The sequence below is a fragment of the Passer montanus genome, unplaced genomic scaffold (assembly GCF_014805655.1).
Source record: "Passer montanus isolate IOZ18808 unplaced genomic scaffold, ASM1480565v1 scaffold53, whole genome shotgun sequence".
Lineage (NCBI taxonomy): Eukaryota > Metazoa > Chordata > Aves > Passeriformes > Passeridae > Passer > Passer montanus.
In genome coordinates, this window is record NW_024370263.1 from 1099428 (window position 1) to 1124102 (window position 24675).

At 52.9% G+C, this 24675-nt stretch overlaps 1 protein-coding gene across 4 annotated transcripts in view; it reads left to right on the plus strand.

Moving 5' to 3' along the window:
- SEPTIN5 (septin 5) overlaps positions 1-24675 on the plus strand; it is a 42250-nt gene that overhangs the window by 13124 nt on the left and 4451 nt on the right. Inside the window, exons 3-11 of one of the 4 annotated variants that reach the window (XM_039724578.1) lie at positions 7362-7425; positions 18497-18593; positions 19109-19195; positions 19737-19860; positions 19965-20099; positions 20775-20892; positions 21232-21333; positions 22202-22298; positions 23545-23680. In XM_039724578.1, coding sequence (XP_039580512.1) covers positions 7411-7425; positions 18497-18593; positions 19109-19195; positions 19737-19860; positions 19965-20099; positions 20775-20892; positions 21232-21333; positions 22202-22298; positions 23545-23680 — 911 coding nt within the window. In that variant the 5' untranslated portion in view covers positions 7362-7410. The other 3 variants (XM_039724575.1, XM_039724576.1, XM_039724577.1) reach the window with 3 other exon arrangements.

Sequence of the window (24675 nt, forward strand, 5' to 3'; positions counted from 1 at the left end):
GCCCAAATGTTCAACTTCAGACCTGTTCCCTCCATGTCGTGGTTGGTGTTTCTCAGGGTGTGAAGCACATCCCTCTCCACTCACTGCTGTTGGAGCTCTCCCACTGGGAGCTCACAGGCACTGCTGTGTGGAAGCTCTGTGGTTCCTCATCCCCCCACCAAGGCAGCCTGACTGTTGGACAGTCACTTCCCCACCAGGTCCTCACTGTGTTGATGACTTCTGGCACCTTACTGAGTTACAGGTGGGAAGCCAGAACTGGCAGAAAGAATCTGGTGGGAATGCAGCCAGGTGGGAGCAGCCTGCTGCTTCTTCTGCTGAAACCCCTTTGTCCTGCAGTGTATTTATTCCTAGTCTATGCTGAAGAGGAGCTACCAGAACAGCCCAGGTCCATGCCTGGTACCAGGGGTTGAGAGAGATTCCTTTCTCAGATTCCCACTGCTTCTAGAAGGTCTGAAGCCCCCAAGGAAAAAAGGTCTCACTTTCATTGCAGTTTTGGCTAGTTGTTGTCCAGGGCTGGCCTCTGGAAAGAGGCTGAGGAACAAGTGCTCTCTGGGAGATGCAGTCATGCTGTACTTCTCCTGCTGTTCAGCCCCAAGGTTGTTGTGTGATCCAAAGAAACTATCACAGGATTGGCAGCACACACAACCCAGTCTTCCATCTGCTTGAAGGAAATCTGAAATTATGCAGCATGTGATCGATAGCTGCACTGGAGCATGCTCTGCCCCTTGTTCCTCTATCCACTGCACTTGCAAGAGCTCATACTACCCTGTGGGGTTGTGCCAGTGGCTGCTGTGTCACCAGTGAGGCCATGTGCATGTGTGAGCTGGATTGGATTCCAAACAGGGTGTGGATCACAGCAGCTCTATTTGCTGACAAAATGGCCCCATGCAATGGCTGCCACTGCAGTGAGACTGGGAATTCTGGAAGAGATCCACAAAAGCTGGGTGCCTTCCTGTGCTGAGCAAAGTCTGGGGTGAGGGGAAATACCCATGACTGTGTAGGAGTGTGTGTATGACAGTGATGTGTGTTGGCTGTCACTGCCTGAGGCACTGCTGGGTCCTGCAGTTGGGTTATAGCTCCCATGAAAGAGGCACTGATTCATCTGTGGTCAATGTGTTTTTAAAAGAATGCCACTGAACTGTCAGTCTGGCTTCTCCTGGCCATGTGTGACCACTGCAGGCTCTTTTCCTTAGGACTCCCCCATGCTGGTGAGTCCCCTTAATTTTCATTTTCCTTTCTCAGTCTGGTTCCTCAGGCATTTGTGCTGTCTGATCCAGGTGGGAGAATCCTGCTCCCACCTTGGCCAGTGTAGCCACATGTACAGTGGAGAATGGGGCTGTGCTGGACAAACCACAGGGCTGTGGGGCTGGTGCTCAGTGCTGCATTGCCAGCACAAACCATTTCCAACCCTGTGTGTGGGGAGATAGAATTGGGCTGCTGCAGTTGGAGCTGGCACAAGGCAGAGCAGCGTGGCTGAGCTCATCTGACAACACCAAGCTGTGATTCTTCCCCACTGCTCTGCTTGGGTTTGGATTTGGGGATTTGGGGGTTGAGTGCAGTCCTGTGCAGCTTGTGCCATGCCCTGCTGTTAATTCAAAGCAGTTTCTGCCAGATTTGCTCTTGCAGGGGAAGGAGGGAGGGTGGAGGGTTCGGATGGCAGTCGACTGGGAGGCAGAGATAAATTAAGTGTTGAGCTCTTAATGGGGAACATGCTCCATTGGTTTGGGTTTCCCTCCCCACCCATCCCACTCTTTTTAATCCGTGGCACAGTCCTGGGAGCAGTTTGAGAACGGAAGTGATTTCAGACTGGAGGTGATCTCATCTGTCTCCAGCTCGGAGGTGGAGCAGTGTTTGGAGGCCCAACCAGAGCTTATGGTACTCTTTGAAAGATGCAGACAAGGGCTGAGGCTCAAGGAGAGCCCTGTGCCTCCTGCCCAGCGGTGTACAGCTGTGTAAGGGGGTGGTAAGTGATGGCTGTGGGGGGTTTTATCTTTCCATTCTCATCTTTCTCCATGCTAGAGTGGGGGGAAGTAGGAAGGAGAAGCAGAATCTGAAAAACACAGCTGGACGTGTCCCATACCTGAGCAGTTAGTTCCTGATGAGAGTCCAGCCCTGTCCTGCAGGGTGCTGAGCTGTGCCCAGCTGGAATACACCCTAACTCTGCTCATGTGCTGTGTGGAAAGGTGCTGAAGGTATGTGCATGGATGGAAGAGTCCCTGCTGGGTTCTTTGAATTGGAGGATCCTGTGGATCAGCAGAAAAGGGGATCAGAGCCTTCCTGGAGGTTTTGCTTTTTAGGACTCAAGATGACAGTGAGAAATCTGGGAGATTTGAGGATCTGGAGCATGGGGTGGGAGCCAGCTGGGGTGTCAGCTACTGGTCCAGATAGTGATGAGGAGAACATGAGACCACAGATGCCAGTTGCAGAAGCTACTAGATAATTCTGCTTCCTGACATGGAAAAGGGCCCTTCCTCCTGCCTTGATGTCTGCTGGTTTGAGGTGGCCAAGATTTTCTGTTGCACAGCTGAAGCCTGGAGTCCTTGGACTCTGCTGGTGTCCAGCAAGGCCAGCTGTGTCCTGGATGCTGGAGCTGGTCTGCAGCTCTGGACTTCAGTAAATGTCCATGTTTTTCAGTAAGGACAGCTTCCAAGTGCTGTCTCACAAGCTGTGTGGGGGTGTCCAGCCACTTCCCCTTAAGCTTAGATGTCTTCTGGCTCCAGCTCAAGCTGAAGAGATGCTGGGCTGTGGTAGGCTACGGCTGGGAAAATAAAAGCAGTCTTTTCTCATGTCTCTGTGGCTGTGTGGCTGCAGAAACTCCCTGTAGCTGGGTAGGCAGTATTGGAAGGGAATAAATTGGAAGAATTTGCTTTTCTCTTGGCCTTGTCCCAGGTGGCATCAAGACTCTTGCTTGGAGATAAACTCCCCTCCCACCACTGCTAAATAGGGAGAGTTTAACCATTCATGGGATCAAGCAAGAGACTTTCTCCAGCTTTTCTGCCCCTCTTCCCTGTTGCACTGGGAGCAGGGACTGAAAATTAATCCTGTTGTGACCGTGTCACAGTGAGGACAAGAGTTTGCAGACTTTCCTCCTTCCTGCCTCAGAATTGTCTTCATGCCTGTATGTGATGAAACAGTCCCAAAGTGCATAGACAAACAGGCATTTTGTGTTAAAAATGCCCCTTTTTTCTTCTCTGCTTAGCATCCCACAGCTGTGCCCATGACACTGAAGTGCAATCACAGGAGACTGTCACTGGCTGGGTTACAGAGGAGCTCTGCCATGTCTTTGAGGAGGAGTTTGGGCTGGTGGAGCCTCAGGAGAGTTTGTGCTGCTGTCAGTGGTGGTGGCTGCATAGTGCCAGTGCTGGCTGCCTGGCAGGGCTCGGGACCTTGGCAGCCCCTGCATCTGCAGCCTCTGTGTGTGAGCCCCAGCAGCATCCCAGAAAGGGACCATTATCCCCAAGGCTTGCCTGTTGCTGAAGTCAGGAGGGCACAATAAAGATGTGTCCTGGCAGCAGCCTGGAGCAGGCTCGTGTGTCAGGAACAAAAGAAGCTTTGTACCAGGCACGGCCTCTGGTGGGAGGTTTGTCAGCTCTGGAGCTGGGATGGTAACTCAGGGCTCAGTGCCCAGCCCTGCTGTGCTGCTCAGGGCCTCCCCTGATTCAGGGAGGGGTCACTGGCTCTTCCTTCACTGGGGGAGGTCTTGGCAGCAGATCCTGCTTGCCTGAGCACAGCTTTGCCCGGTGGCCTGGGAACTGCAGGAGGCAGGGCTCCCCTGGTCCCTCAGGTACAGCAGGGCTCTGTGACCTGAAGCCCTTTGTGCTCTGCAATGTATCAAGTCCCCGAGAGCTGCCTCAGGGTGACTGGGACAGGGCTGTAATGGACCAGGATGACAATGTCACTCTGTCTGGAGCTTTGAGGAGAAACGTCTCCTGCGAAGATTTCAGCAGAGCAGGGCTGAGTGGGACAGCTTGACAATATGTGACAGCAAAGCAAAGCAGACTGGAGAAGCAAGGGAAGCTCCTGTGCTAGGGCTGTTAGACCAGACACATGAGCTACAGGAGGATGCACTTCAGAGAATGCTCTTTTCCAGCTGCTGAGAATGGCCCTGAGGTCTGGCTGCTCTCCCACCTCTCTGCAGCATCAGGGCTGTGTTGTTGTGGGACTGAGCATGGTGGTGTCTGCCAGGTGATCCAGAATTGCCCTCTGCAGAGGGCTGTGGTTGGAGGTGAGATAACCAAAACCACAATGGGGCAGAGAAGTTGGTGATGGGGTTGGGGCAGTAAGACAAGATCATGTTGGGAAGGATCCCTCTATGAAGCTGTGTAGGATGTTTCAGGATTTTTATTTTGTGGCAGTTTTGTCCAGCCAATTGCTGCTTCTGCAGTATCACAAGGCGTTGCTATTCATGCTATGTCCTGATATTCCATCCTTTCTCACCTAAGAGCAATGTTCTCTAGGAACACTCAGTTCTGCTCTCTCCAGTCAAGATTAGGAAGGTTTTATTGTGAAGGAAATGAGAATTTAGGATATGTTCTGCTGCTCTCTGCTGTTTTTGTGAGTCCACCACAGGCACCAGATCTTCCAAACTGAAGGAATCTCTGAAGGGAATTGCAGGGCCCATGGGCAGGCTGAGAAGAGCATAATGTCTCTTCTGGCTCTGAAAAAATGTCTGCTCAGAGAGGAAGTAGCAAACACAGGAAAAGGGTAGTTTCCGAACACTAACTGTCAAGAATTAAGCAATCTGTTTTATAGTATGAAACTTCCTTTTGAGCAAGAAGACTGTTTTCCCTCCAAGCAGGTGTGACTGGTAAAGCAAGGTGGCAAAGTCCTCCCAAAGTTCAGCTGCCAGACAGGACTAATACTTCTGTAGCCCTCTCCACACAGGGCATCCCCAGTTTTTATCCCTTTCTTCCTGCTACATTTTTTGGAAGCTGCCTAGACTCTCCCATTGTACCTGCTGCCATTTTCACCCCCACTCTGTGCTTTTGTGCTGCACAGGCAGCACTAGCACATTTTGCTCTTTTGTGGGGCTGGGTACATAGTTGGCCCAAGCAGGATGTACATAAAAAAGAATGCATGGAAAAGGTGTCTGGGTAAAGATTTCTTTGCCTTACATGATTTCTGCAGGACGTGATATAGAAAAAACAGGGCCTGGTAGCTGTTAATTTAGGGATCCTGGTTTATCAGTGGCAGATTCCTTCTGGCTTTAAGAGGATAGGCCAAGAGTTGGGAACAACTTTATCAACCCCTCCTCTGCGGTGGTGCCATGCAGAGCAATAATTTGGTATAAGTTGCTCTTGGGAGCAAATCCTCTGTGCCTTCAGGGACGTGGCCTGTAGGTGGATTAATGATGGAGCTTGGTCACAAAATCCAAGGGGGAGGGCTGCAGTGCCTCCCACGTGTTCACTTTGCAGAAGGGAGGTATTAGGTCACCGAGGAGGTGAATTCAGCCTCTGTCCCAGCTGGCTGGCTGTTCACTCCCCTGTGCCCAGGAAAGCAAACCCTCTCTAGAGTCCTTTGCTGTGTAGCTGCTCCTGTGAGCCAGCACATAAATGGAAACAGATGGCTCCATCTCAGTGGTTAGCAGGAATCTCTCACTGCTGCAAAACTGCTAATGAAGTCTGGGGCTGGACTGAAGCAGACAAGGCTGCTGTGCTGCTGGGCTGTGCTGGGCTCCTGCCTCTGTGCTGGGGTGCCTGTTACTGCCCCCCTCTCACTACAGCACCAAGATTGCTGAGCTGACCACCTAGCCTGGCAAACTGTGCTGTGTCCTGCAGCAGCCTCAGGCAGGGTGTTCCTCTGGGTACTGCAGAGCCATCAGGAGCTGTCAGTCTTGGTAAATGATCTGTGTGGTCCTTCCTTACTGTAGGCTCCAGACCCTCCAGTTCACACCTGTATTATGGAAGGACATGGGGAGCCCTCTAGTATCTGCTGAGACTCTGAGCCAGATACTTCTTCATCTAAGGTTCTTTGCTCTGTTTTACTACAAACCCAGACTAACTAGTCTTCTTTTTGCCCTACTGGTCAATATCTCTCTGGTAAGGAGAAGCAACATCCAGCAGTTACTGACTATTGCTCTTAAGCTTGGAAGAAACTTCATTTAAATTCCCTTTGACAGCACAGTTTGATTTAGATGTTCAGTGACTTGAAGTTTTCTCCCATCACCACATAAAATGTGACTCTCCAGTCACACTGCAGGGCACAGGGAAGCAGTGACTTGTGCAGCAAAGGTGTAACCAGGCTTGGTGTTTGCTGGAGCAAGCAGGTGATTGAGAAGGGGAGAGAAAGGTGTTGGAAAGCATTTCTTGACTCCATTTTTGATTATTGTGACAGCTGCCCCCCAGGCACAGCCTCAGTGTCTGCGATGGCAGGGTACAAGGAGCTGATGTCAGTGCTGGATGGCTGCAAAACCACAGGCAGTGGGGACCAATCCTGGTCCCCAGCTGCCTTGCTGCCCTTACCTTCTCTTCTTCATCCATGCAGCAAACTGCCAGGCTCTGTATCTGCCCAGCTGGTCCCACAGCTGTGCTGGGGACCTCCTGGGGCAGCCAGGGCTGTGATGCCCATTGGGAACACCCTGCCTTGCTGCCACCCTGATCTGGCGTGGGCACCAGTGTGTGCCAGGCCCTGGCAAGCCCAGCCAGGCTGCAGGTGGTGCAAGAGGCACTGACTGCCCCATGGCTGCAGTGCCTCAGCCTCGTGGGCTGCGAGCCTGGCACAGCAGGGTAACGCTGCACACAGCTCTTGGTGGGCAGCCAGCAGTGGCTGGCATGGATCACAGGGGAGGGAGTTAGCTGCAAGCTCCTGGAATCTTCTGAAAGGCGTTTCCAAGCTCCTTGCATGGGGCAGGCAGCAGTTTGGTTTTTACAGCCTTGTGCAGAATAGAAGCTACCAAGCCCAGGCAGTGATGTGGTGCTGCTGGAAGTCTTGATGGTTTGCACTGGAGGGCTGTAAGCTCTGCATGGATTCAGGACATTGCCCATGGAGAACACAGGATGTCACAGGGTACAAGAGGACAGAATTGACAGACTGAAAGCTTCAGTCTGTACATCTCCTGTGAGGGGGAAACTGGCAAAGTTGTGGATCCCAGCAGGATAAGTTCTCTCTGTCAGGTGGAACTCATGTGTCTGTGCATCTCTGCAGGTCCTGGGGATGCTTGTGCAACCATCAGGGCTTGAGGCTTACTGCTTCCCAGAAAGCCACTTCTTAGTGGCAGGGGAGGACAGACAATCTTGTATGCTCAGTGAGGATCTCTTTGGATACTTCATCTGGGCACACAAACCTCTCCTTCTCTGGGAGCTCTGAGATACAGCTCTGTGTTAAATTACCCCAATTCCAACATTGCTCCATCTCTTCCTCAGGTTTCCTGCAGAAGGGTGTTATGATCTTTTTCTGAGAGCATCTCACACCATGGCTGAGAATCAGGTACGCTTCTTTAGGCCCTGCCCAAAAGGAGTGTTTGGCACCACTGCTCATAAATGGAGGTGTGCTGCTACCCCAGTCCAGCTGATTGCATATTCCTGCTGATTAGCTAATTGCTTCCAATTGCTAACAACATCACACTCATTGAAATGACACTGTGATTTCTGTGGCACCTGGGGAAAAGGGGCAGGGTGCACCTATGGGAGGGAAGCTTGTGTTTGCCAGGCTGAAAAGGACAAATGCTACTGCAATGAAACACTCAAATCATCATGCAGTTAATTCTGCTGCTCTTATTGAACCAAGAACAACATCCTGGGGAGGAAGGGAGCAAAATTTCCCTCTGACTAATGCTGCTGGATTGTGCAGGGCTGTGGGGAAACTGCCAGCCAGAAAAAAAACCATCAGGAGGGGAAAGGAAATGGAGAGGGAATCTAATTATCCATCTGCAAAGACAGATGCTGGTCCCAACACAGGGCCCAGCCCTGGGCAGACTGATGTGGGCAGTGACATTTGCAGACTGTGTTTATGGTGGGGCTGGGAAATGGGCTCCTGGGGGACCCCTGTGGGATAGCAGATGGTCCAGCACACATCCCAGCGAGCTGGGGCAGACTGGAAGGCACACAGCTGCTTTCTCCAGGAGCACTGGCCCGTGCTGGGCTCCGAGGGGCAGCACTTCACAGCCAGGTCCAGCTGTGGTGTGTGGAGACGGAGGTGGAGCTGTGCTGGTGCAAAGGGAGGAGGGTGAGTGCATGGCTCCTTCTCAGCAGCCTCATCTGGGCTGCAAGCCCAGGGTGAGGCTGGGAAGGAAGGTGAAGGTCCCTGTGTGCCTCTGCTGTCCCAAGTGCACAAGGACTCTGCTTCATGTCACTGAGCGTGCAGAAGCAGCTGGCAGCAGGGAGGGAGGGAGGGTGTGTGGCTGGAGCCTGGGGGTTTGAATCCTTCATGAGTGACCTGCAGGAGACCCCCTAGGAAGGAGAAGGTGCCTCTACCACCTTATTCTGCACAGCTTTTTGGAGTTATTGCTCACACAGTCTGAGGCCAGTTCTTCTCTCCTTGGGTGCCTGCCAGAACTGAAAGTTGCTATAGAGAGCTGCCTTTTCCCCCTTCATTAATGGAATTAAAAATTATTTGGTGAGCTGAGTGGGCTTATTTTCCTCTCTTGTGGGCATCAGCTACTCCTGAAGTTATGTTAATTGTAGGTGGAAGATAGAGGTTGGGAATTCTCCCAAGGCAGTTAGCTTTCAATTCTCCCAATAAGGTTTTTGGAAGCCTGCTGGGAGGACAGCAAGGTTAAGAAAGATCTCATTGAAAACCTGGAAGTATCCATGAGATGGATGAACTGGGAATGAAGCAGGAGAATTTCTGCTTGCGTGGAGCACTTTTGTTGTGCACTACCTTGCTCTCCGTAGTCTGTGCTCAGTGTGCTGTTTGCAGGTGTGGTGCCCCAGCCTGGACTGTCTTCCCCTGTGATGCCCTTGGATTAGCTCTGCTGGACCAGGCGTAGGTGTCTCACAATCTCCTCTCAGTTCAGGATTCAGCCTCTTTGGTAGACAGGCCTGATCCTGCATCCCTTACTCACGTGAGCAGTCGTCTCTATTTCAAAGGGACTACTCGGTGAGTAAGGATGGCAGGATTGGGACCACTACCTGTAACTTAAACTGCACCTTCTGTAGGATCCTGTCCCCAACCTTTTCCTATTCGTGTATGTTGACATGCACCAAGAACTTCCAAAACTGATGTTCTTGTCATTTGGATGGAAAACCTGAGAGCTAGAAGAAGCAGTGCCTTTCCATTGCAGAGGATAAATCACCATTATTTTCCATCCTCTTCCACCAAACCGCTCTCAGCCCAGCCAGCTGCTGTGCCCCAGAGGAATGTGTACCTGTTTCTCTCCCAAGCAATGTTCCTGGCTTCCCAGGCTGGCAGGGCTCTGCTCTGCCTCTCCCTGGTTTTCCCAGCTGTAGCTTCGAGATGAGAGGCCGGGTATCTATTTAAGTCTGATCTGTGCTGCAGAGCTGGAGGATGAATCGGAAGGAGAGATGAGCAGCAGCAGTGCCGAGCCTGCCACAGACCTTCTTGCACCACCTGGTTTCTCCTTCTGTCTTAACAGGCTAAATTTGGAAACCTCTGTCCTGTCCTTTCGAATATGTTCGATATGGGAGGGGTAGCGAGGGTGGCAGGTTTGATTTCCGTGTGGCCCTGGCCAGGGAAGCCGCCGGGGCTCTCCCCGCTCGGGCACGGCCCTTGCGTGCGCCGGCTTCTCCCTCGCGCGGAGCGCTCCGGTACCGCAGCGCTTCCTCCGGCCGCGGGAGCGGCCAGACACCGAGGGGCTGCTGGAGATCCGGGCAGACACCGAGGGGCTGCTGGAGATCCGGCCGGACACCGAGGGGCTGCTGGAGATGCGGGCAGACACCGAGGGGCTGCTGGAGATTCGGGCAGACACTGAGGGGCTGCTGGAAGAGAACCAGCCAGCTCCACGTCTGCCCAGTTTGCTTTATCGTGCAGGTTATCCTAAATGAGGAGCTGGGTGTGAGAAGCTCTGTGAAGTCGCTCCAGAGCAAGTCACGAGTTTAAACAGGCAGGAGGCAAATTACGGTCCTCGCTCCTTTTTAAGAGCTGGAAGTGGAGGCACAGCATGAGTCACACAGTGCTTCTTGGGAAGCACGAGGCACTTCTAGAGGAAACAGGGAGCATAAATACCTTTGAAATAGAATTTGATACATTTCTGGAGGAATTATGTGCCAAAGCAGCAGTGATCCTTGAGCGGAAATTAAAAGTTTGACCTGTGGAATAGGTAAAAGATGAGATCTGGCTGCTGTGCAGATTGTGCTTGTGGCACTGAACATACAGAGGATTAATCCTGTGCTTTGGGATTTCTGCATTTCTTGTCTGGTATCTTGCTTTTTCCTGAGCATCACAGGATGAAGCCTAGCTAAAGAGTCAGGGCTCTGATGCTCCCAGAAGCCACTTAAATAGTGCCTTGCTTGCAAGTCTGAGGTTAAATTATTCATCAGAGTTTAGATCAGCAAGGTTGTTTCCCTTGGATCAGGTCAGCAGGAGCCTCAGGGTGAGTGTGCAGCTCTGCTGGTGATGGAGCACCAGAGTTCAGACCTTGTGATACCCGTGAGATTCATCTGTCTGAAGTCAGCACTGATATTCGTTATAGTGGGAGAGGCGACAGCAGGAGAAGGTGGTAACTGAGCCCTGGAGGTTCCCAGCTATGCACCTGCATGGACGATATTGGCTGTTCCTCATCCTCCATTGCCCTGGTCCAAGCTGGGAATGGGTTTGCTGCCTGCTGCTGCTCCTGTTCAGCTTGAGCAAACAGCCTCTCTGGAGCTGCCCTTCCCTTCGTCCTAGAAAACAGCCAGAAAGAAAATTTCCCTTCTGTGGGGAATACTGGAAATAGCTTAGTTGCTTCAGAGGAAGAAACACAAATGCTGTTATTACGTGAGTGTGCTGACCCTGCCAAGCCATGGAAATGCAGTTTCACCACTCTTGCATGCAGGCCAGGCTGGCTGGGTGCATCCCTGGTGGGACCCTGTTGCCTGGCTCTGTGCTGCTCAAGAGCGTCTGTCGGGATCAGGCTGGAGATTTTTCCTTCCATGACACGCTCCTGGTTGTTCACCAAGGGTGGAGCCTGGGCACTGCAGTCCCTAAGCCACAGCATCTCTGCCAGGAAACAGCTCCCCTGCAGGTGGAGGACTTCTCTGCTGTCACAGTTTGACAAAGAGCTGGTCTGTGAGGTGGGAAGGATTCGGTGCACCCCAAGTCTGTGTTGCCCTTGCTGACTGCTTGGCAGTGTGGGGTTGTCTGCTCTGACACTCAGAAGCCTGGATCCTGCAGCCAGTTTGACTCCTGAGCTGCTGCTGCAAGCACCTGCCTGGAGAGGAGCTTAGAGGTGCCAGTGCAAGAAAACACTTTGGATTTGCTCTAGGTCTTGGAAATGCCAAGTATTTCCCTTTTGAGCTCTGCTGCACGCTTCACAAGATGTCCTGTTTTTCTTCTTTTAAGGATGGTGTACATTAGATTTCTCGTTGGAGGAGCAGGCCAGGATTTACACTGGGCATTTCTAAGGGCTGTGTGGAAAGAGGATTGTGATCAGAAAGGACGGGCAAAACAAGATTGGCTTGGCTGTCTTTGGAAGTTTGGACACAGAGCAGCCTGAGCCAACAGCTCTGGGTGTGTCATGCAGCACATCTGAGGGACACAAACGAGTCTGTCATTTATGGTTTGGTGACTCTGAGGGTGCCAGATGAGCATCTCTCCTGTCTCTAGGAGGGACAGGAGAGGCTGAGACCAGTTGACTGGCCTTCAGCATTTTGGAAGCCACAGCATTGGCCACTCAGTCTTAAGATGATTTCTGTAGCCAAGACCTACTCTTCTGTTTCTTCTCCTGATCTGTTCTCTGACTTGTCAGGCAAGGCCTTATGACTGGAATTCCTCCCTGGCTGCCAGTGCTGAGGGTATGTGTGAGTGTGAGAGCTCAAGGCACTGTGAGACAGTCGTTCCTTGTTTCTCTCTGCACTGTCAGCACAGCTCCTGGGCCATGAACAACACTGTGGTTTTGTCGCAACCAAATCATTGTCGAGTTCATCTGTGATCCCAGCCCAAAAGAATATTCTGATTTGGTGCAGTGGGCTCATGGGGACACAGCATGTCTCCATGTGCCTTTGGAAGATGCTTGTGGTTGGTGGCCATGTGGCCTGTGGTACTCAGACAAGAGTTTTCCAAGCCATGAGAATTCATCAGAGTTGGAGAGGGTTTGCTTGCAGCTACTGTGGTTTATGGTGTGGGAAGACTGGTGAAACCTCCTGTTATCTTAAGAAGGTTTGGATGCACCTTGGGTGTGCCACAAGCCATTGCTCCTGTTGCCCAGTGCAGGCAGCATGGTGCTGTCACTGCTCCTCAGTCGTGTGCCAGTTGCAGACCCTGGTGGGAGAGTGCCCAGTCCTGGAAAGCAAGGATTAGGTGAATCTAGGAGGAAGAGGTGTCATGAGCATGGCCTGACCTACCACTGAGCAGAGAGACCAATGCAGGGCTGTCAGCTCCCTGGGGACTGGAGCAATGCAGCAGAGGGAGGGCAGAGCTGCCAAACAGGCACGTGTTCTGAGCAGTGCAGTTCCTGCCACACCTGGATCTCACTCCAGGCCTTCTGCTTGACTGCTACACACAGAAACAACCAGGAACAAAACTCAGTGGGTGTAATTAAGGATGCTGCTGGCAGAGTAAGGAGGTTTGGAGAAGGGTTTCACGCGTGTGGTATGACAGCTGTTGTGTGGCAGGGGTTTTCCTGCTCTGGGAGTGTTTCCCAGTTCTCCATTTATTTTTATCAGACTTTAGGATCTTGTGCCTTTGACTTCTGACATCACCCTCTGTCAGCTTATAGGGCAGCACATAGGTAAAACACTGGGGGTTTTTCCTCTCTTCTTTCATTTGCACACTCACAGCTGCTCCCAGACTTCAGGCCACTGGACCTTAGAGTGACTCAGTACCTTATAACAGACCCTGGTGTCAGCCAGACTTGGGGTGCATGGTGGAGGCCCTGGGTTGTGGCCCAAGATGACCAGGGCAGGCCTTGCTGGTCTGGTACTCTGTGGAGTCACTGCTGGAGTCCTGCAGATCCCAGAGAAGCAGCAGGAGCTCTGGTGAGAGTGAGGCAGGAGTATGGCTGCAGCCTGTGTCCTTCCCACTGGTGAGCAGAAAGCTGCTCAGGAACCCGTGAGGCAAGGGACAGGTTCCTCCAGCACCACCAGTGCTGTCATCTCCTGTCACTTCATTATACATGCTGTGGTATTGTCACTTTATTATACATGCTGTGGCATTAACCCCCCAGTTTCCAGAATGGTGTGATTATATGAAATTAGGAGCTTTTGCCTGTTTAATATAAATTCCTGTTCAGTTTCTATGGCTGCACGGAAAAGCTGGAAGGCATATTTTATAGAAAGGTTCAGAACCCAGACTTGAGATTTGAATAACTTTTTTGGTGTGCTGGGCTGTTGTTGGGTTGGGTTCATCTGCTTAATGAACACACAGATGCTTCCTTATTCTGAAACATCTTCAGAGCTTGAATGGTTGCTGTAAGATCCAGAATGCATCTGCCGCTATTCCAGCTGGATTCAGAGATGAGGCTGCAAGAGAGCCTGGACCAGACAAGAGATCAGCCTGCACCACGTGGGGACAGAGCCACATCAACCAGGACTGTGATCTGGGGGTTATATCTGAACCTGCTTTTTGGGGGCTTTGTGGACCCTTGACACCTTCACCCACACAGCCACAAGCAGCCCGTTTTTGCTGAGAGCAAGCTTCCTCCAGCAAACCTTTGTGTCGGCTGCATCAGGCAGGGCATGTAAGAAATCCTGCAGCTGAATAGGCCCATCTGTCACGCGGAGTCACACTGATGGCAGGGACAGCATCCGGTACGCGCACAGCCTCTCCGCGGGACACTGCGGGCGACAGCCATCGCCTCTGGCCGGCGGCCGCGGTGGCCTTTGTCCTGTCCTCGCTGGCAGGCTCCTCCCGCGGCACAGGCGGAGGCAGGAAATCCCGGGCAGCTGCCTGGGAGCCTCCTCGCCTCTCCTCGCCTCTCCTCCTCGCCCTTTTTTCGAGGCGAGCCGAGCCAGCCCTGCGTGTGTGTGCACGCGTAGGCGGGGGGGCTGCCGCATGGATTTAGCGAAGGCTGGGAGGGAACACATGGGTTGGGGTTTTCTCCCTTGGCCCGCCGCGGCTGTCCGTCCGTGCTGCCAGGCGCGGGTATGGATTCGATCATTATCCAGGAGCGGTTAGTGGAGCGGCTGCTGTCTCCGCGCACGCAGGCACAGCGAAGCCACCCGGGCAAGCTGAAGGTACGCGGTGTATTTATAGCGAGCCGGGCGGCGGCGGGGGCAGGCGGGGGGAGGATGGTGCCCGAGACGACGCGCACAGCCCAGGATGGGACCTCTGAGGAGCAGAGGAGCGGGAAGGCGCCGGTAAGGGAGGGCGGCGGGCGCACGGGGCAGCCCCGCGGGCGCCGGGGGCGGCCGGGAGATGCGCAGCGCTTTTGTGCGGTTGTTGGATGCAGTGATTCCCTGTCTGAACGGGGGGGCTCAGGGCAGCAGTCAGCGCGGTGTATGCCCACACGCAGTCCGATTTGTGTTAATTAACGCTGTGCTAATGCTGTGCTTTGCTGGCCGAGTTCCTTCTCTTCAGCAAATGCTGGTGGCCGAGTGGTTTTGCCGATTCTCCTGTGCTCAGCCCCAGGCCCGAGGAGCAGATGTCCGCGGCAGATGCCTCGGGGGCTGTTTGTGTTATGAATTTATGCAGCTTTCTGCAATGAAAGGAAGCAAATGGTCTGCCTCTCCTCCGGGGCTGGGCCGTGCTGCTCCGTGCAGACGCGGATGTGGCGGCCGTGCCTGGCCGGAGGGGAAGGGCTGGAGGAAGGGCAGCCTGGGGGGCCTGATGGCTTCTGCTGCAGGCTGTGACACCGACAGGGCCCCTTCCCCCTGAAGGGACACCGGCACCAGGGTCCTAGCACAGCTCCGTCATTGCTGGGCTTGCTGCAGACCTTGACACGGATTATTCTTCAAATTTGCTGTGGTCCCATAATGTTTAATTTTAGCCCTTTTGAATATACCCAGCCAGGCCCCTTTTATCCCCAGGCTGAATGAAGTCACGTGAGATCTGGGTTGGTTTAAACAGCACATCCACCAGAGACAGAGGAGGGAATTGGAAGGACAGGAGTGATGGAGGCTGTGCTCTGCCTTGGAGATGCAGACAGCACTGTGAACACCTCAGTACCAGGGTAGCTTCTCTGTGCAACACATCCTGGGTGTTCCTACACCCCCAACACGAACAGGGCTTGAGCCCACCCAGGGCTTTGTTGCTTGGTTGAACTCCCAGGGGGAGCACTGGCTGCCAGGGGAGCCCTGGCCACCTCGGCCGGGTATTGGAGGATGTGGGGATGTGACATATTGCTGTAATGTCTGGTGAGCCAGCAAGTGTGTGCCAAGGGAGAGTACGGGTGTGTTTTTCTTGGCCTGGGGTGCTTTGGTTTGTGACAGGGTCCCAAAGATTGGCCACAGCTCTTAGTGGCCTCGGTGGTGGTGTGTGGGGCACGTTCCCAGGCACGTGCTTGTGGGATGCCGGGGGAACAAAGGCAGCAGCATGGAGCAGGCAGTGGGAGAGGGGCTCCTTGTGCCAGAGTGCTGCTGGCTTGGCTGGCTGAGGCCCTTTCCTGACAGCTGGAGCTGGCAAGGGAAGCGCAGTGCAGGAACCAGCTGTCCTGGCTTTTGTCAGCTTGATGGGACCTGGCTTGTGAGGGTCAAGAGCACGAGGAGGGGGCTGTGATGCATTTAGGAACTCCCTGCATCCGAACCTCTTGTCTAATTAATGATTTTAGCTTTTCATAACCCAGAAAGCCCCCTGTCTCTGTCAGTAGCCCTCTCAGGCCTCTCCACCCCATGCACGGTTGCTCTGCAGGCAGTACCAGGAGGTGGTGAGTGGTGTGGAGCTTTGAGCAAGGCACACACCTCCTCACAACTCACCTTGGGTCTCTTGCCTTCACCCTTGACAGGGCTCTGCAGAGTGTCCATGGCTGGTCAGAGGGAGACATGGCTGGGGACAGGGCTTTTCCCCCTCACAGATCTGGCTGGTCTCTCCCATAGTGAGAGAAGATTTTCTGTTGGTATTGCACCCAGCACTGACCTTCCTTTCTGTAGGGGAAATGACTACATGAGTCATGGGTGAAGGGCACTGTCCTGTACCAGCTGGGATCTGCTCATTTTGAATATCATGATTCCATAGAGCTATAGGGAGGCAACCAGAGCTACAGCAAATCCATGCTCTCTTGGTTGGGCTGAACAGAAATGAGAGATCAGGTTCAGCCAGTTACACCTGGCAGAAGTAACTGGAGTTGCACCAGAGCACAGGTCCCCAGTGTCTCCATTATCAGCCCTTAGTCATCAAGGTTAAAAACCAAGCAAAACAAGAGAAACACACCCCAAGCCTCAGCCATGGTTTAATTTGCACATTACTAATACTATTTCACATGTCAGGTCACTGAAGAGAGCAGTGATCGTTGTCTTTCCAAAGTCTGGTAAAGATCAGGGCAGGAAAGCACAAAAGGGAAGTGTGTTGTATATTTGTGGTGCTTGCTGGGAAACACTGGACCTTTTACCGTGAGGAGCTGGCTGTTACGTGCCCACTTTGGCTGTGCTCATGGATGTGTGTTACCAGGAAGTGAAGCAGCTGGGAGACAGCTCTGGTTCTGAGACAGAGGCTGGAAGCAGCCTTTTCTTCCTTGTTTTGGTGACCTTGCCATTATCACGTTTCTCACTCTGCTTTGCACACCTCGTTTGTCCTTTACTGAGCCCTCTGGGTGGCAGTTTGTGGTGTCCCCCAGGCAGGCATTGCTTTGCTGCACGCAGCTCATCAGAGCTGCCATCACTCATCACCCGGGGTCTCGCTGCACTGCTGCCCAGGATGTCACTGCCTGTTAGATCAGCCATTACAGCTGCCAGTGGGGCACTTTGGGCACTCTTTAATTCTCTCCATTTTCTCTGATTTAGTTTTTCCTGTCCTTTCCTGCCTTTCTGGACTGTGGGGTGGTGAAACAACATTGCTTCAGCTCTGGGAGGTGAGGGAGATCAGAACCCACAATCACTCAGGGCCAAAATGACCAATTTTCAGACCCAAACCAAACCTCAGTGGCTGGAAGGTAATGACAGTGCTACAGGACAGAGTCCTTGGGCCACAATAGCCATCAGCCACATCTGTTCCATCTCAGTGGGCAGCTCCAGAGCAACCATAAATTGGGAGGAGGAGACTCTCTGTCTTCCCTGCTCAGTGTCCCCAGTGGAACTTTGCAGTCTGTCCGACTGAGGATGCCCAGGGATTCTCACACGTGGACATGCAGCTGTAGAGAGCTGCTTGGGAGTGACATTGCCCACCTGCAGTGTGGAAATAGGTGCTAGTCAGCATTGCCCTGAGCTCAGCACCCTGGATCGTATTTTGTATTTCTTTGAGTGTGTGGCCCAGGAATGGAGATAGTTAAACTCATGAACTGAGGTGTTCCCTGCTGTGCCTGGAGATTGGGTAAGGACAGTCATGTGCTTGAAGGCATCCATGGAATAGGAGCTAGGGCCAGTTTTGAGGAACTCCTGGATCTGTGGATGTGTCTGTGGTGTGAATCCCAGTGGTATGATTATATTCAGTGATGTTGAAATGCAGAATCTGTCATGTCTGTAGCTCAGGCATTTGTGAATGGCTTAGTGTGCTTGTACAGAGCATGTACCATGCTTGTGAGGTGCCTGTGGATTTTGTGCTGTGAGGGAGCACTCAGTGACAAGGGGCTCTGTCTGGAGTGGTTGGGTGGTGGGTGACACTCCAGTAATGCTAAAAGTAATACCCTCACCAAAATTATCTTCATTCTATTATCAATATTTCCACATCCTTCCACTTCCCATACTCCTTGAACTTTGGTCTCTTCAAAAATAACACAAGAGATTACTCAGGATTTCCTCTTATTCAGCCAGGAGTGGCTGTGACACAGCAAGAAATAATCCCCTCTCAGGTCAAGCAGAAGCTGAGCCACTGTACCTTCCTCTAGACATGGCTCAGGACTGTGCAAGCCCCAGGGTGCTAATTACAGAGCTCTCCATCATGTAGCACACGTGCCTCTGGAGGGAGGGATGTGGAAATGACCTGGGGAGAGGTGGCATTTGGTGACCCTGCTGTGAAGGGAGGCTGTGACTGTGCAGATGAAGCAGAGTTAGGAAGGCTGTCTGTCAGCAGCCTGGATGTGCTCTCTGGTGGGATGTGCTGTTTCCCTTGTGCTCTCTGTGCTGGGAAGCTGCTGGGAGAGCAGCCAAGCAGGGCTGTGGCTGGGACATGTCCCTTTGTGCTCAGCTGTGGGAAGGGCCAGGTCCCTAAGCCCAGATGAGGTGTGTGCCTTGCCCTGCACTGCTGCCAGGACAGTAACCCACCTCTCCTCCAGCCCTGGGCTCTGCCCCAGGGGCTTTTTGAGTCCCACTCCCTGTCACTGTGCGAGGCTGGGGTGGCACACTCTGACCTGCTGCCGTGCCCCTCTGCCCCGCAGGACCATGAGAAGCAGTACGTGGGCTTTGCCACTCTGCCCAACCAGGTGCACCGGAAATCCGTGAAGAAGGGCTTCGACTTCACCCTGATGGTTGCAGGTGAGCCTGCCTGTGGATGGAGGTGGCTGGGCCACACGGTGGGAATGTGGAGGGAAGCAGCTCTCCTCACTTCCCTGTGGTGCTCCCACAGCGCCTGGATCCTCCCCTCCCTCTGTTCTGGTGCTTGTCTCAGGCCTTGCTTTGCTCCCCAGCCTGTGACATTCCCCCAGGAGGAACAGGCCCCTCCTGACCCCCCATAACCCACTCGAGCAAGCTTTTCCTCCACCAGTGACTGCTCTGGGTGGTGAAGGCAGGGCTGAACAGAGACCAGGGGGAAGGAAGGAGAGGAAGAATGGGGAGCTGGAGATCCCATTTTTACAAGGATTGAGACATCTTGCAGCAAAAGTCTTTCCACTGCTGGAAAAATGTAGTGCAAATAAACAGCTCCTGACAGTTTGTCTCTCTTGCTTCCTCTGGCTCAGGATTCAAAGCCTTGTTCAAAGTTTCATTTGTAAGTCAATTAGTGGGTCATGTTGCTTGCTTACTCCTCCTCCCCTTTGCACTCTGTCAATTAGGAGAGTCGGGTCTGGGTAAATCCACGCTGGTGAATAGCCTGTTCCTGACAGACCTCTACAAAGACAGAAAGCTCCTCAATGCAGAGGGTAAGTTGGGGCAAAGTGGGGTGAATGGGACTGTCCTAAGGACAAGCACTTTGGTTCTTTGCTTCAGCAGCAGCTACAAGCTTGGCTGGATCCCAGCCCTCTTGTTTGGCTCTGCTCTCCTTTGTGCCTGCTAAGGCACTAGAACTGAGCAAAAACGGTTTGGCTGTAGGGCCCTTCTGTCCTTTGAAGGGAAGATGAAGCTGCAGAGCAGCACTAGCCCTTTGGGATGAGATATTGAGATTTGTCTTTTGTTCTTGGATGCTGGAGTATGGTAGGGATTCCCCTTCCCCAGACTGGACAAAATGTTCAGAGCAGCTGGGCTACAGGCACTTCAGAGGCTTGTGTATCTTCTTGGAGTCTGTCTGCCTGCTGCTGGCCCCTGCAGTACCACCCCCTTGAGCTCCTTGGAGCATGATCTGGGGTTTTTGAAACCTGTGTTACTCCCCTGTGTTCAGTGGTGAAAGGGAGCTGGCTTGTCATGGGTGTAGTGGGGATCCCCAGCATTACTGCCTGGCTTTAACTCACATGTTCCTGTTCAAAGAGAGGATCAACCAGACAGTGGAGATCATCAAGCACACAGTGGACATTGAGGAGAAGGGTGTCAAGCTGAAGCTGACCATAGTGGACACACCAGGCTTTGGAGATGCTGTTAACAACACTGAGTGGTGAGCAGGGCACAGCTGCCTCCCTTTTTGTCCTTAACCTCACAGTCATTAGGAGACAGGAGACACTACTGATGGTTTTGTTTTGATTGAATTGCCCTTCCCAGCTGGAAGCCCATCACTGACTACATTGACCAGCAGTTTGAACAGTATTTCCGTGATGAGAGTGGCCTGAACCGGAAGAACATCCAGGACAACCGAGTGCATTGCTGCCTCTACTTCATCTCTCCCTTTGGGCACGGGTGAGAGCCCAAACTCCAGGCCTGGGGGCTGACTCAGTCCAGAGGGAAGACCCTTGTGCCCCAGGATTGCCCTGTAGTAGTTTGTGCATTGCCAGGGCTGTTTGCACAGGAGAGGAGCTGTCTGGATGTTCTCCCTCTGCTAAGCATCACAGCACTCCCTTCTCCTCGCTGGCAGGACAGACAGCCTGTGAACAGACACAGCAAGTCTCCCTCAGGCCTTACAGCCTGATTTGAAAACCAGGGGAAATAATGCCATGCAGACTTGTATGTTCCTAGCTAGCCAAGCTGGACTGATGTGTAGGAAAGGGAGTTTTAAGCTGCCTTCAGTCCCTGCCCCTTGCTGGCTCACGTGTCAGCCTAGCCTGGAGCAGCTGAAGGGGCTGTGTTGGCTGCCTGTGGTACAGGACAGCTGGAGGGAGACCCCAGGCTGTGACCTGGGCAGTATTTGGCCTGCAAGGGAGCAAATACCCAGCCAGTGTCTGTATGAGACACTGAGCAGCTAAAATTGGAGAGAGCTTTCCTGGAGGTGCAGCCCTGGCTGAGGGCTGTCCCAGTGCCTCTGCAGGCTCTTGTGACAGTGCTGTCCTTTTCCCTTTGTGCTGGCTGGGTGAGAGAGGCTGGAGGGGGAGCTGCCCAGTGTGTCTTTGCTAACAGTGTCCCTCACCTCTGCTGCAGGCTGAGGCCTGTGGATGTTGAGTTCATGAAGGCTCTGCATGAGAAGGTCAACATTGTGCCCCTGATTGCCAAAGCCGACTGCCTGATCCCCTCTGAGATCCGGAAGCTGAAAGAGAGGGTGAGATGCTCCTTCTGTACAGGTTATCCCTGAAGCAGTGGCAGGGATGAGCTGAGGAGGGAGGGCAGATAGACATATATGTATTTATGTGCCTGTACATATATGTATTTATGTGTCTCTACAGCGTGTTTGTGTGTCTATATACACACACACACATACACAGTATCTGCACATACAGCTGCAGCTGTGCTCTGCTCTCAGCAGAGATGCTGACTGTAGAAGAAACATCAAATCCTTTTGCCACCTTTAGGCTATAGCAAACCATGGTAGCACAAACAGAATAAAACCAGCATTTCTGTATTGTTGAGTTTTACATCTTTTTATCTTGCATGGACGTAGATCCGGGAAGAGATCGACAAATTTGGCATTAAAGTGTATCAGTTCCCTGAGTGTGACTCTGATGAAGATGAGGAGTTCAAGCAGCAAGACAGAGAGCTGAAGGTAAGAAATCTGCTCAGCAGGGTCTGGGGAATCAGGCTCATGGGTGTGTGAGTCCAGAAGGAGCCAGAGCTGCCCTGCTTGTGCTGAAGGCCTGTGCTACTGCTGCCCAGGGAGCAGCCTTGCCTCATGTGGCAGGTGGCTGGAGAAGGTGCTGATGTCCTTGCTGGTGCCATGAAGTCAAGTGTGGCACGAACTCATGGCCCTTCTGCTCTCCCTCCAGGCAGTGTCAGTCTTTCCTCCATCTGCCCCAGCCTGTGTGTTTAAGATGAAGGCTGGGTTGTACAGCAGTTCTGAGCACCTGTTTCTGGGTGATGCCATCAGCAAGGACGAGAGATTTGTGAGTGATTAGGCACCACTGTGACACATTAGTTCCATTGGGGGACACAACATGATCATACAGGCATATCTGGAGGCCCCAGCAGCCCAGTCCTCACTGCCTCCCAAGCCTGTGTGTACATGCAGCATGGCCTTGTTTCTCCTGCCAGAGGTGGGCAATGGGCTTTGACTCCCTTCTAAGCAGAGAAGAGCACAGTCTGTACATTCCTGCTCTTGGCATACATTGTCCCACTTGCTTGGTGTCCCAGTCTCTTTGCTCTGGCTTCCTTGTAGAGCTTGCCCTTAATGAAGGGATGCAGGCACCTGCAGAGACACAGCTGAGCTCAGGCTGGGAGCTAGGCTGCCTGTAGATCCCCGTGTTTCAGGCTTTTCTCTGCAGCTGGGCTGTGCACCCTGCTCTGTGGCACCCGTGGATGTCCCTGTGCCTTTCCTCCCAGCACCTTCCTGCTGCTGTTGTGCCTGAGCTCGGCCCCCGGAGAGGGATCCATGGCAGCCGGGGCTGAGCCGGGCTCTGCGGTGCCTCTCGTTCCAGGAGAGCGCCCCCTTTGCCGTCATCGGCAGCAACACCGTGGTGGAGGCGAAAGGGCAGCGGGTCCGGGGCCGGCTCTACCCCTGGGGCATTGTGGAAGGTAAGCACGGAGCCTGGGAGCACTGGGAGCAGGGCAGGCAGGGACGGGGCAAGGACAGACAGGCATTTCCAGCAGGGATGGCAGGGGAGAGCTGGGACTGCCTGTGCCACCTTTGGCACATGGTAGGGGACAAGGTGGGGTAGAGACAGAGGCACAGGGACTGGCTCAGGAGGTCTGTGTTGCTGGGAGTACATCAACAACCCTCCCATTGCAGACTGAGGAAGAGAGGCTCCAGTGTGAATGGATGAGTGCCTAAGCTTTAATGAGCACTGTGACATGGCTTCTTGTGAAGCAGGGCAGGCTGGGCATTGCCTGTTTATTTTCTGGGGAGAAGCTGTTGTTTTCAGCCAAACAATGGGAAACCCTCATGTACTCCTTTCTCTGCTGCTGCTCCTGTAAGTGCTGGAATTGCTGGGCTGAAGGCTGTGCTGGTGCACAGTGTTTGTCTCCAACTTTCTTCCCTTCTAAAGGGAGAAATTTCATAAAGCCCTTAGGCAGAATAACCCTGGAATGGCTTTTGCTGCTGTTGCTGATTTACCCTTGCTGGTTTGTTGCTTTAAGACCTTGCAGCTTTAGATCCCAAAAGCTGTGCTGGCTGCTCGAGCTGCTCAGCTGTTGGCTCTGCTCCCTCAATGGCTCCAGAGGGGGATGTGCCTGTTAGGATGCTGGCATTTGGCAGTAGGATCAACTTTGTGAACTCCTGTGCCTGATACAGCTGGTTTTCCCCAGCCCTGCAGAGGCAAATGGAGATCATCACAGCAGCACAGTGCTTCCCACAGCACTGTCTGGAGCCAGGCTCCCCATAGCAACAGCAGCTCTTTCAGCTCTCCATTGCCTGCTCTTGGCTTTGCCCCTCAGGGGCTGATTTTGTCTACAGGGGCCTTTTGATAAGTCCTAAATTCTGATCAGACAAGCAATTTACCTCCAGCACCAGCTGTGCTCACTGTGGTTATAACAGTGACATCCCATTACATGGGATCCCCTCTCAGGGCTCTGCTGTATGTGCTTAATAAATCCTTGTACACAGAGAAGGTACAAGGAGCACGGTGCCTTCAGCAGCCTTGGCTCAGGGTGAGCAGTGCAGAGCCCCACTGAGGCCTGCGCCAGGACAGTGGCAGGGGACGATGAGGAAGGAGCCCTGGGTGGGGCTTTAGTCCAGTCTGCGTGTCCAGGAGCTGAGAAGGGGCTCCTGGAGAGGCCTGGTGGGGTGTGATATCCAAGCACTCTCCCATTGTTGCTTCCCCAGTGGAGAACCAGGCACACTGCGACTTCGTGAAGCTGCGGAACATGCTGATCCGGACACACATGCACGACCTGAAGGACGTCACTTGTGATGTCCACTACGAGAACTACCGGGCTCAGTGCATCCAGCAGATGACCAGGTGGGTCCCACCTCTGGTGGGAGGGGTCTGTCACCCTCTGTGGAGCTGGGGGTGCTCTCACAACAGCTCGTTGGTCAGGAGGCTGTGGATCTGTTGGGGACTTGCTGGGCTGCAGCCTCCAGGAATGGCACTGGGAACTAAAATAGCAAATCCAAGCATGTTTCCCACAGCCTGAACCCAAAGCAGGAATGCTTCTGAGAATCCACATTCCTGTCTGAGGATTCCCCATGCAGATATAAAGAAATAGGCCTGAAGATTCTTTTGAAGAGCAGTGGATTAAATACATCCAGCCAAATAAAATGGGATAAACCATCTCTCTGGTGAGGGATAGCTGTGTGCATTGCTGAACAGGAATGCATTCTGTGGTTTGTAGTTACGTCTAAATAATAGCATGACCCTTGGGAATGCTGTTGTTTCTCAGACAACAGGGCCCAGGCAATTAGTAAGACAACACAGTTTCAAAGATTTCTCTGCATTGTCTTCCCTTTGCATTTGATGCTCTGTGGTTTTTGTCAGAATGATCAGAAAACAGAAGAGAGAACACTCACAGGCTTCTCATTTGAGACCTCTACTTTTCCTTCTCCCTTCCATGACTGATATACTGGTGAAAAATTTTGTGTTTAAGTAGGTCTTGGCTCCTCTGTTGTGAACCATGCCTTCACTTCCTGCCAGCCCTGGCTGGGTAGCTCTGTGCTGCCATGTTGCAGAGCAGAATGGCAAGGAGCAGTCCTGCATGTGTGCCAACGTGCAGGTTGGCACATTCTCCTGACACGCAGTGTATCCCTGTACTTTTGCATAGCAGACAAGCCTGTTTTTTTCAGCAGCAAGTATATGGAGTCCCAAAATAACTATGCTAAATGCTAGAGCTGGGTGAGCAGTGTCACAGCTGCTATTTAGTTAGGCTGTGTGTCTATTAAAAGAAGAGCACAGTGAAAAAGTGGTTGCTAGGCCTAGAGAAAGCTTCAGTTTGGTACTGTTTCTCATGCCATGATTAG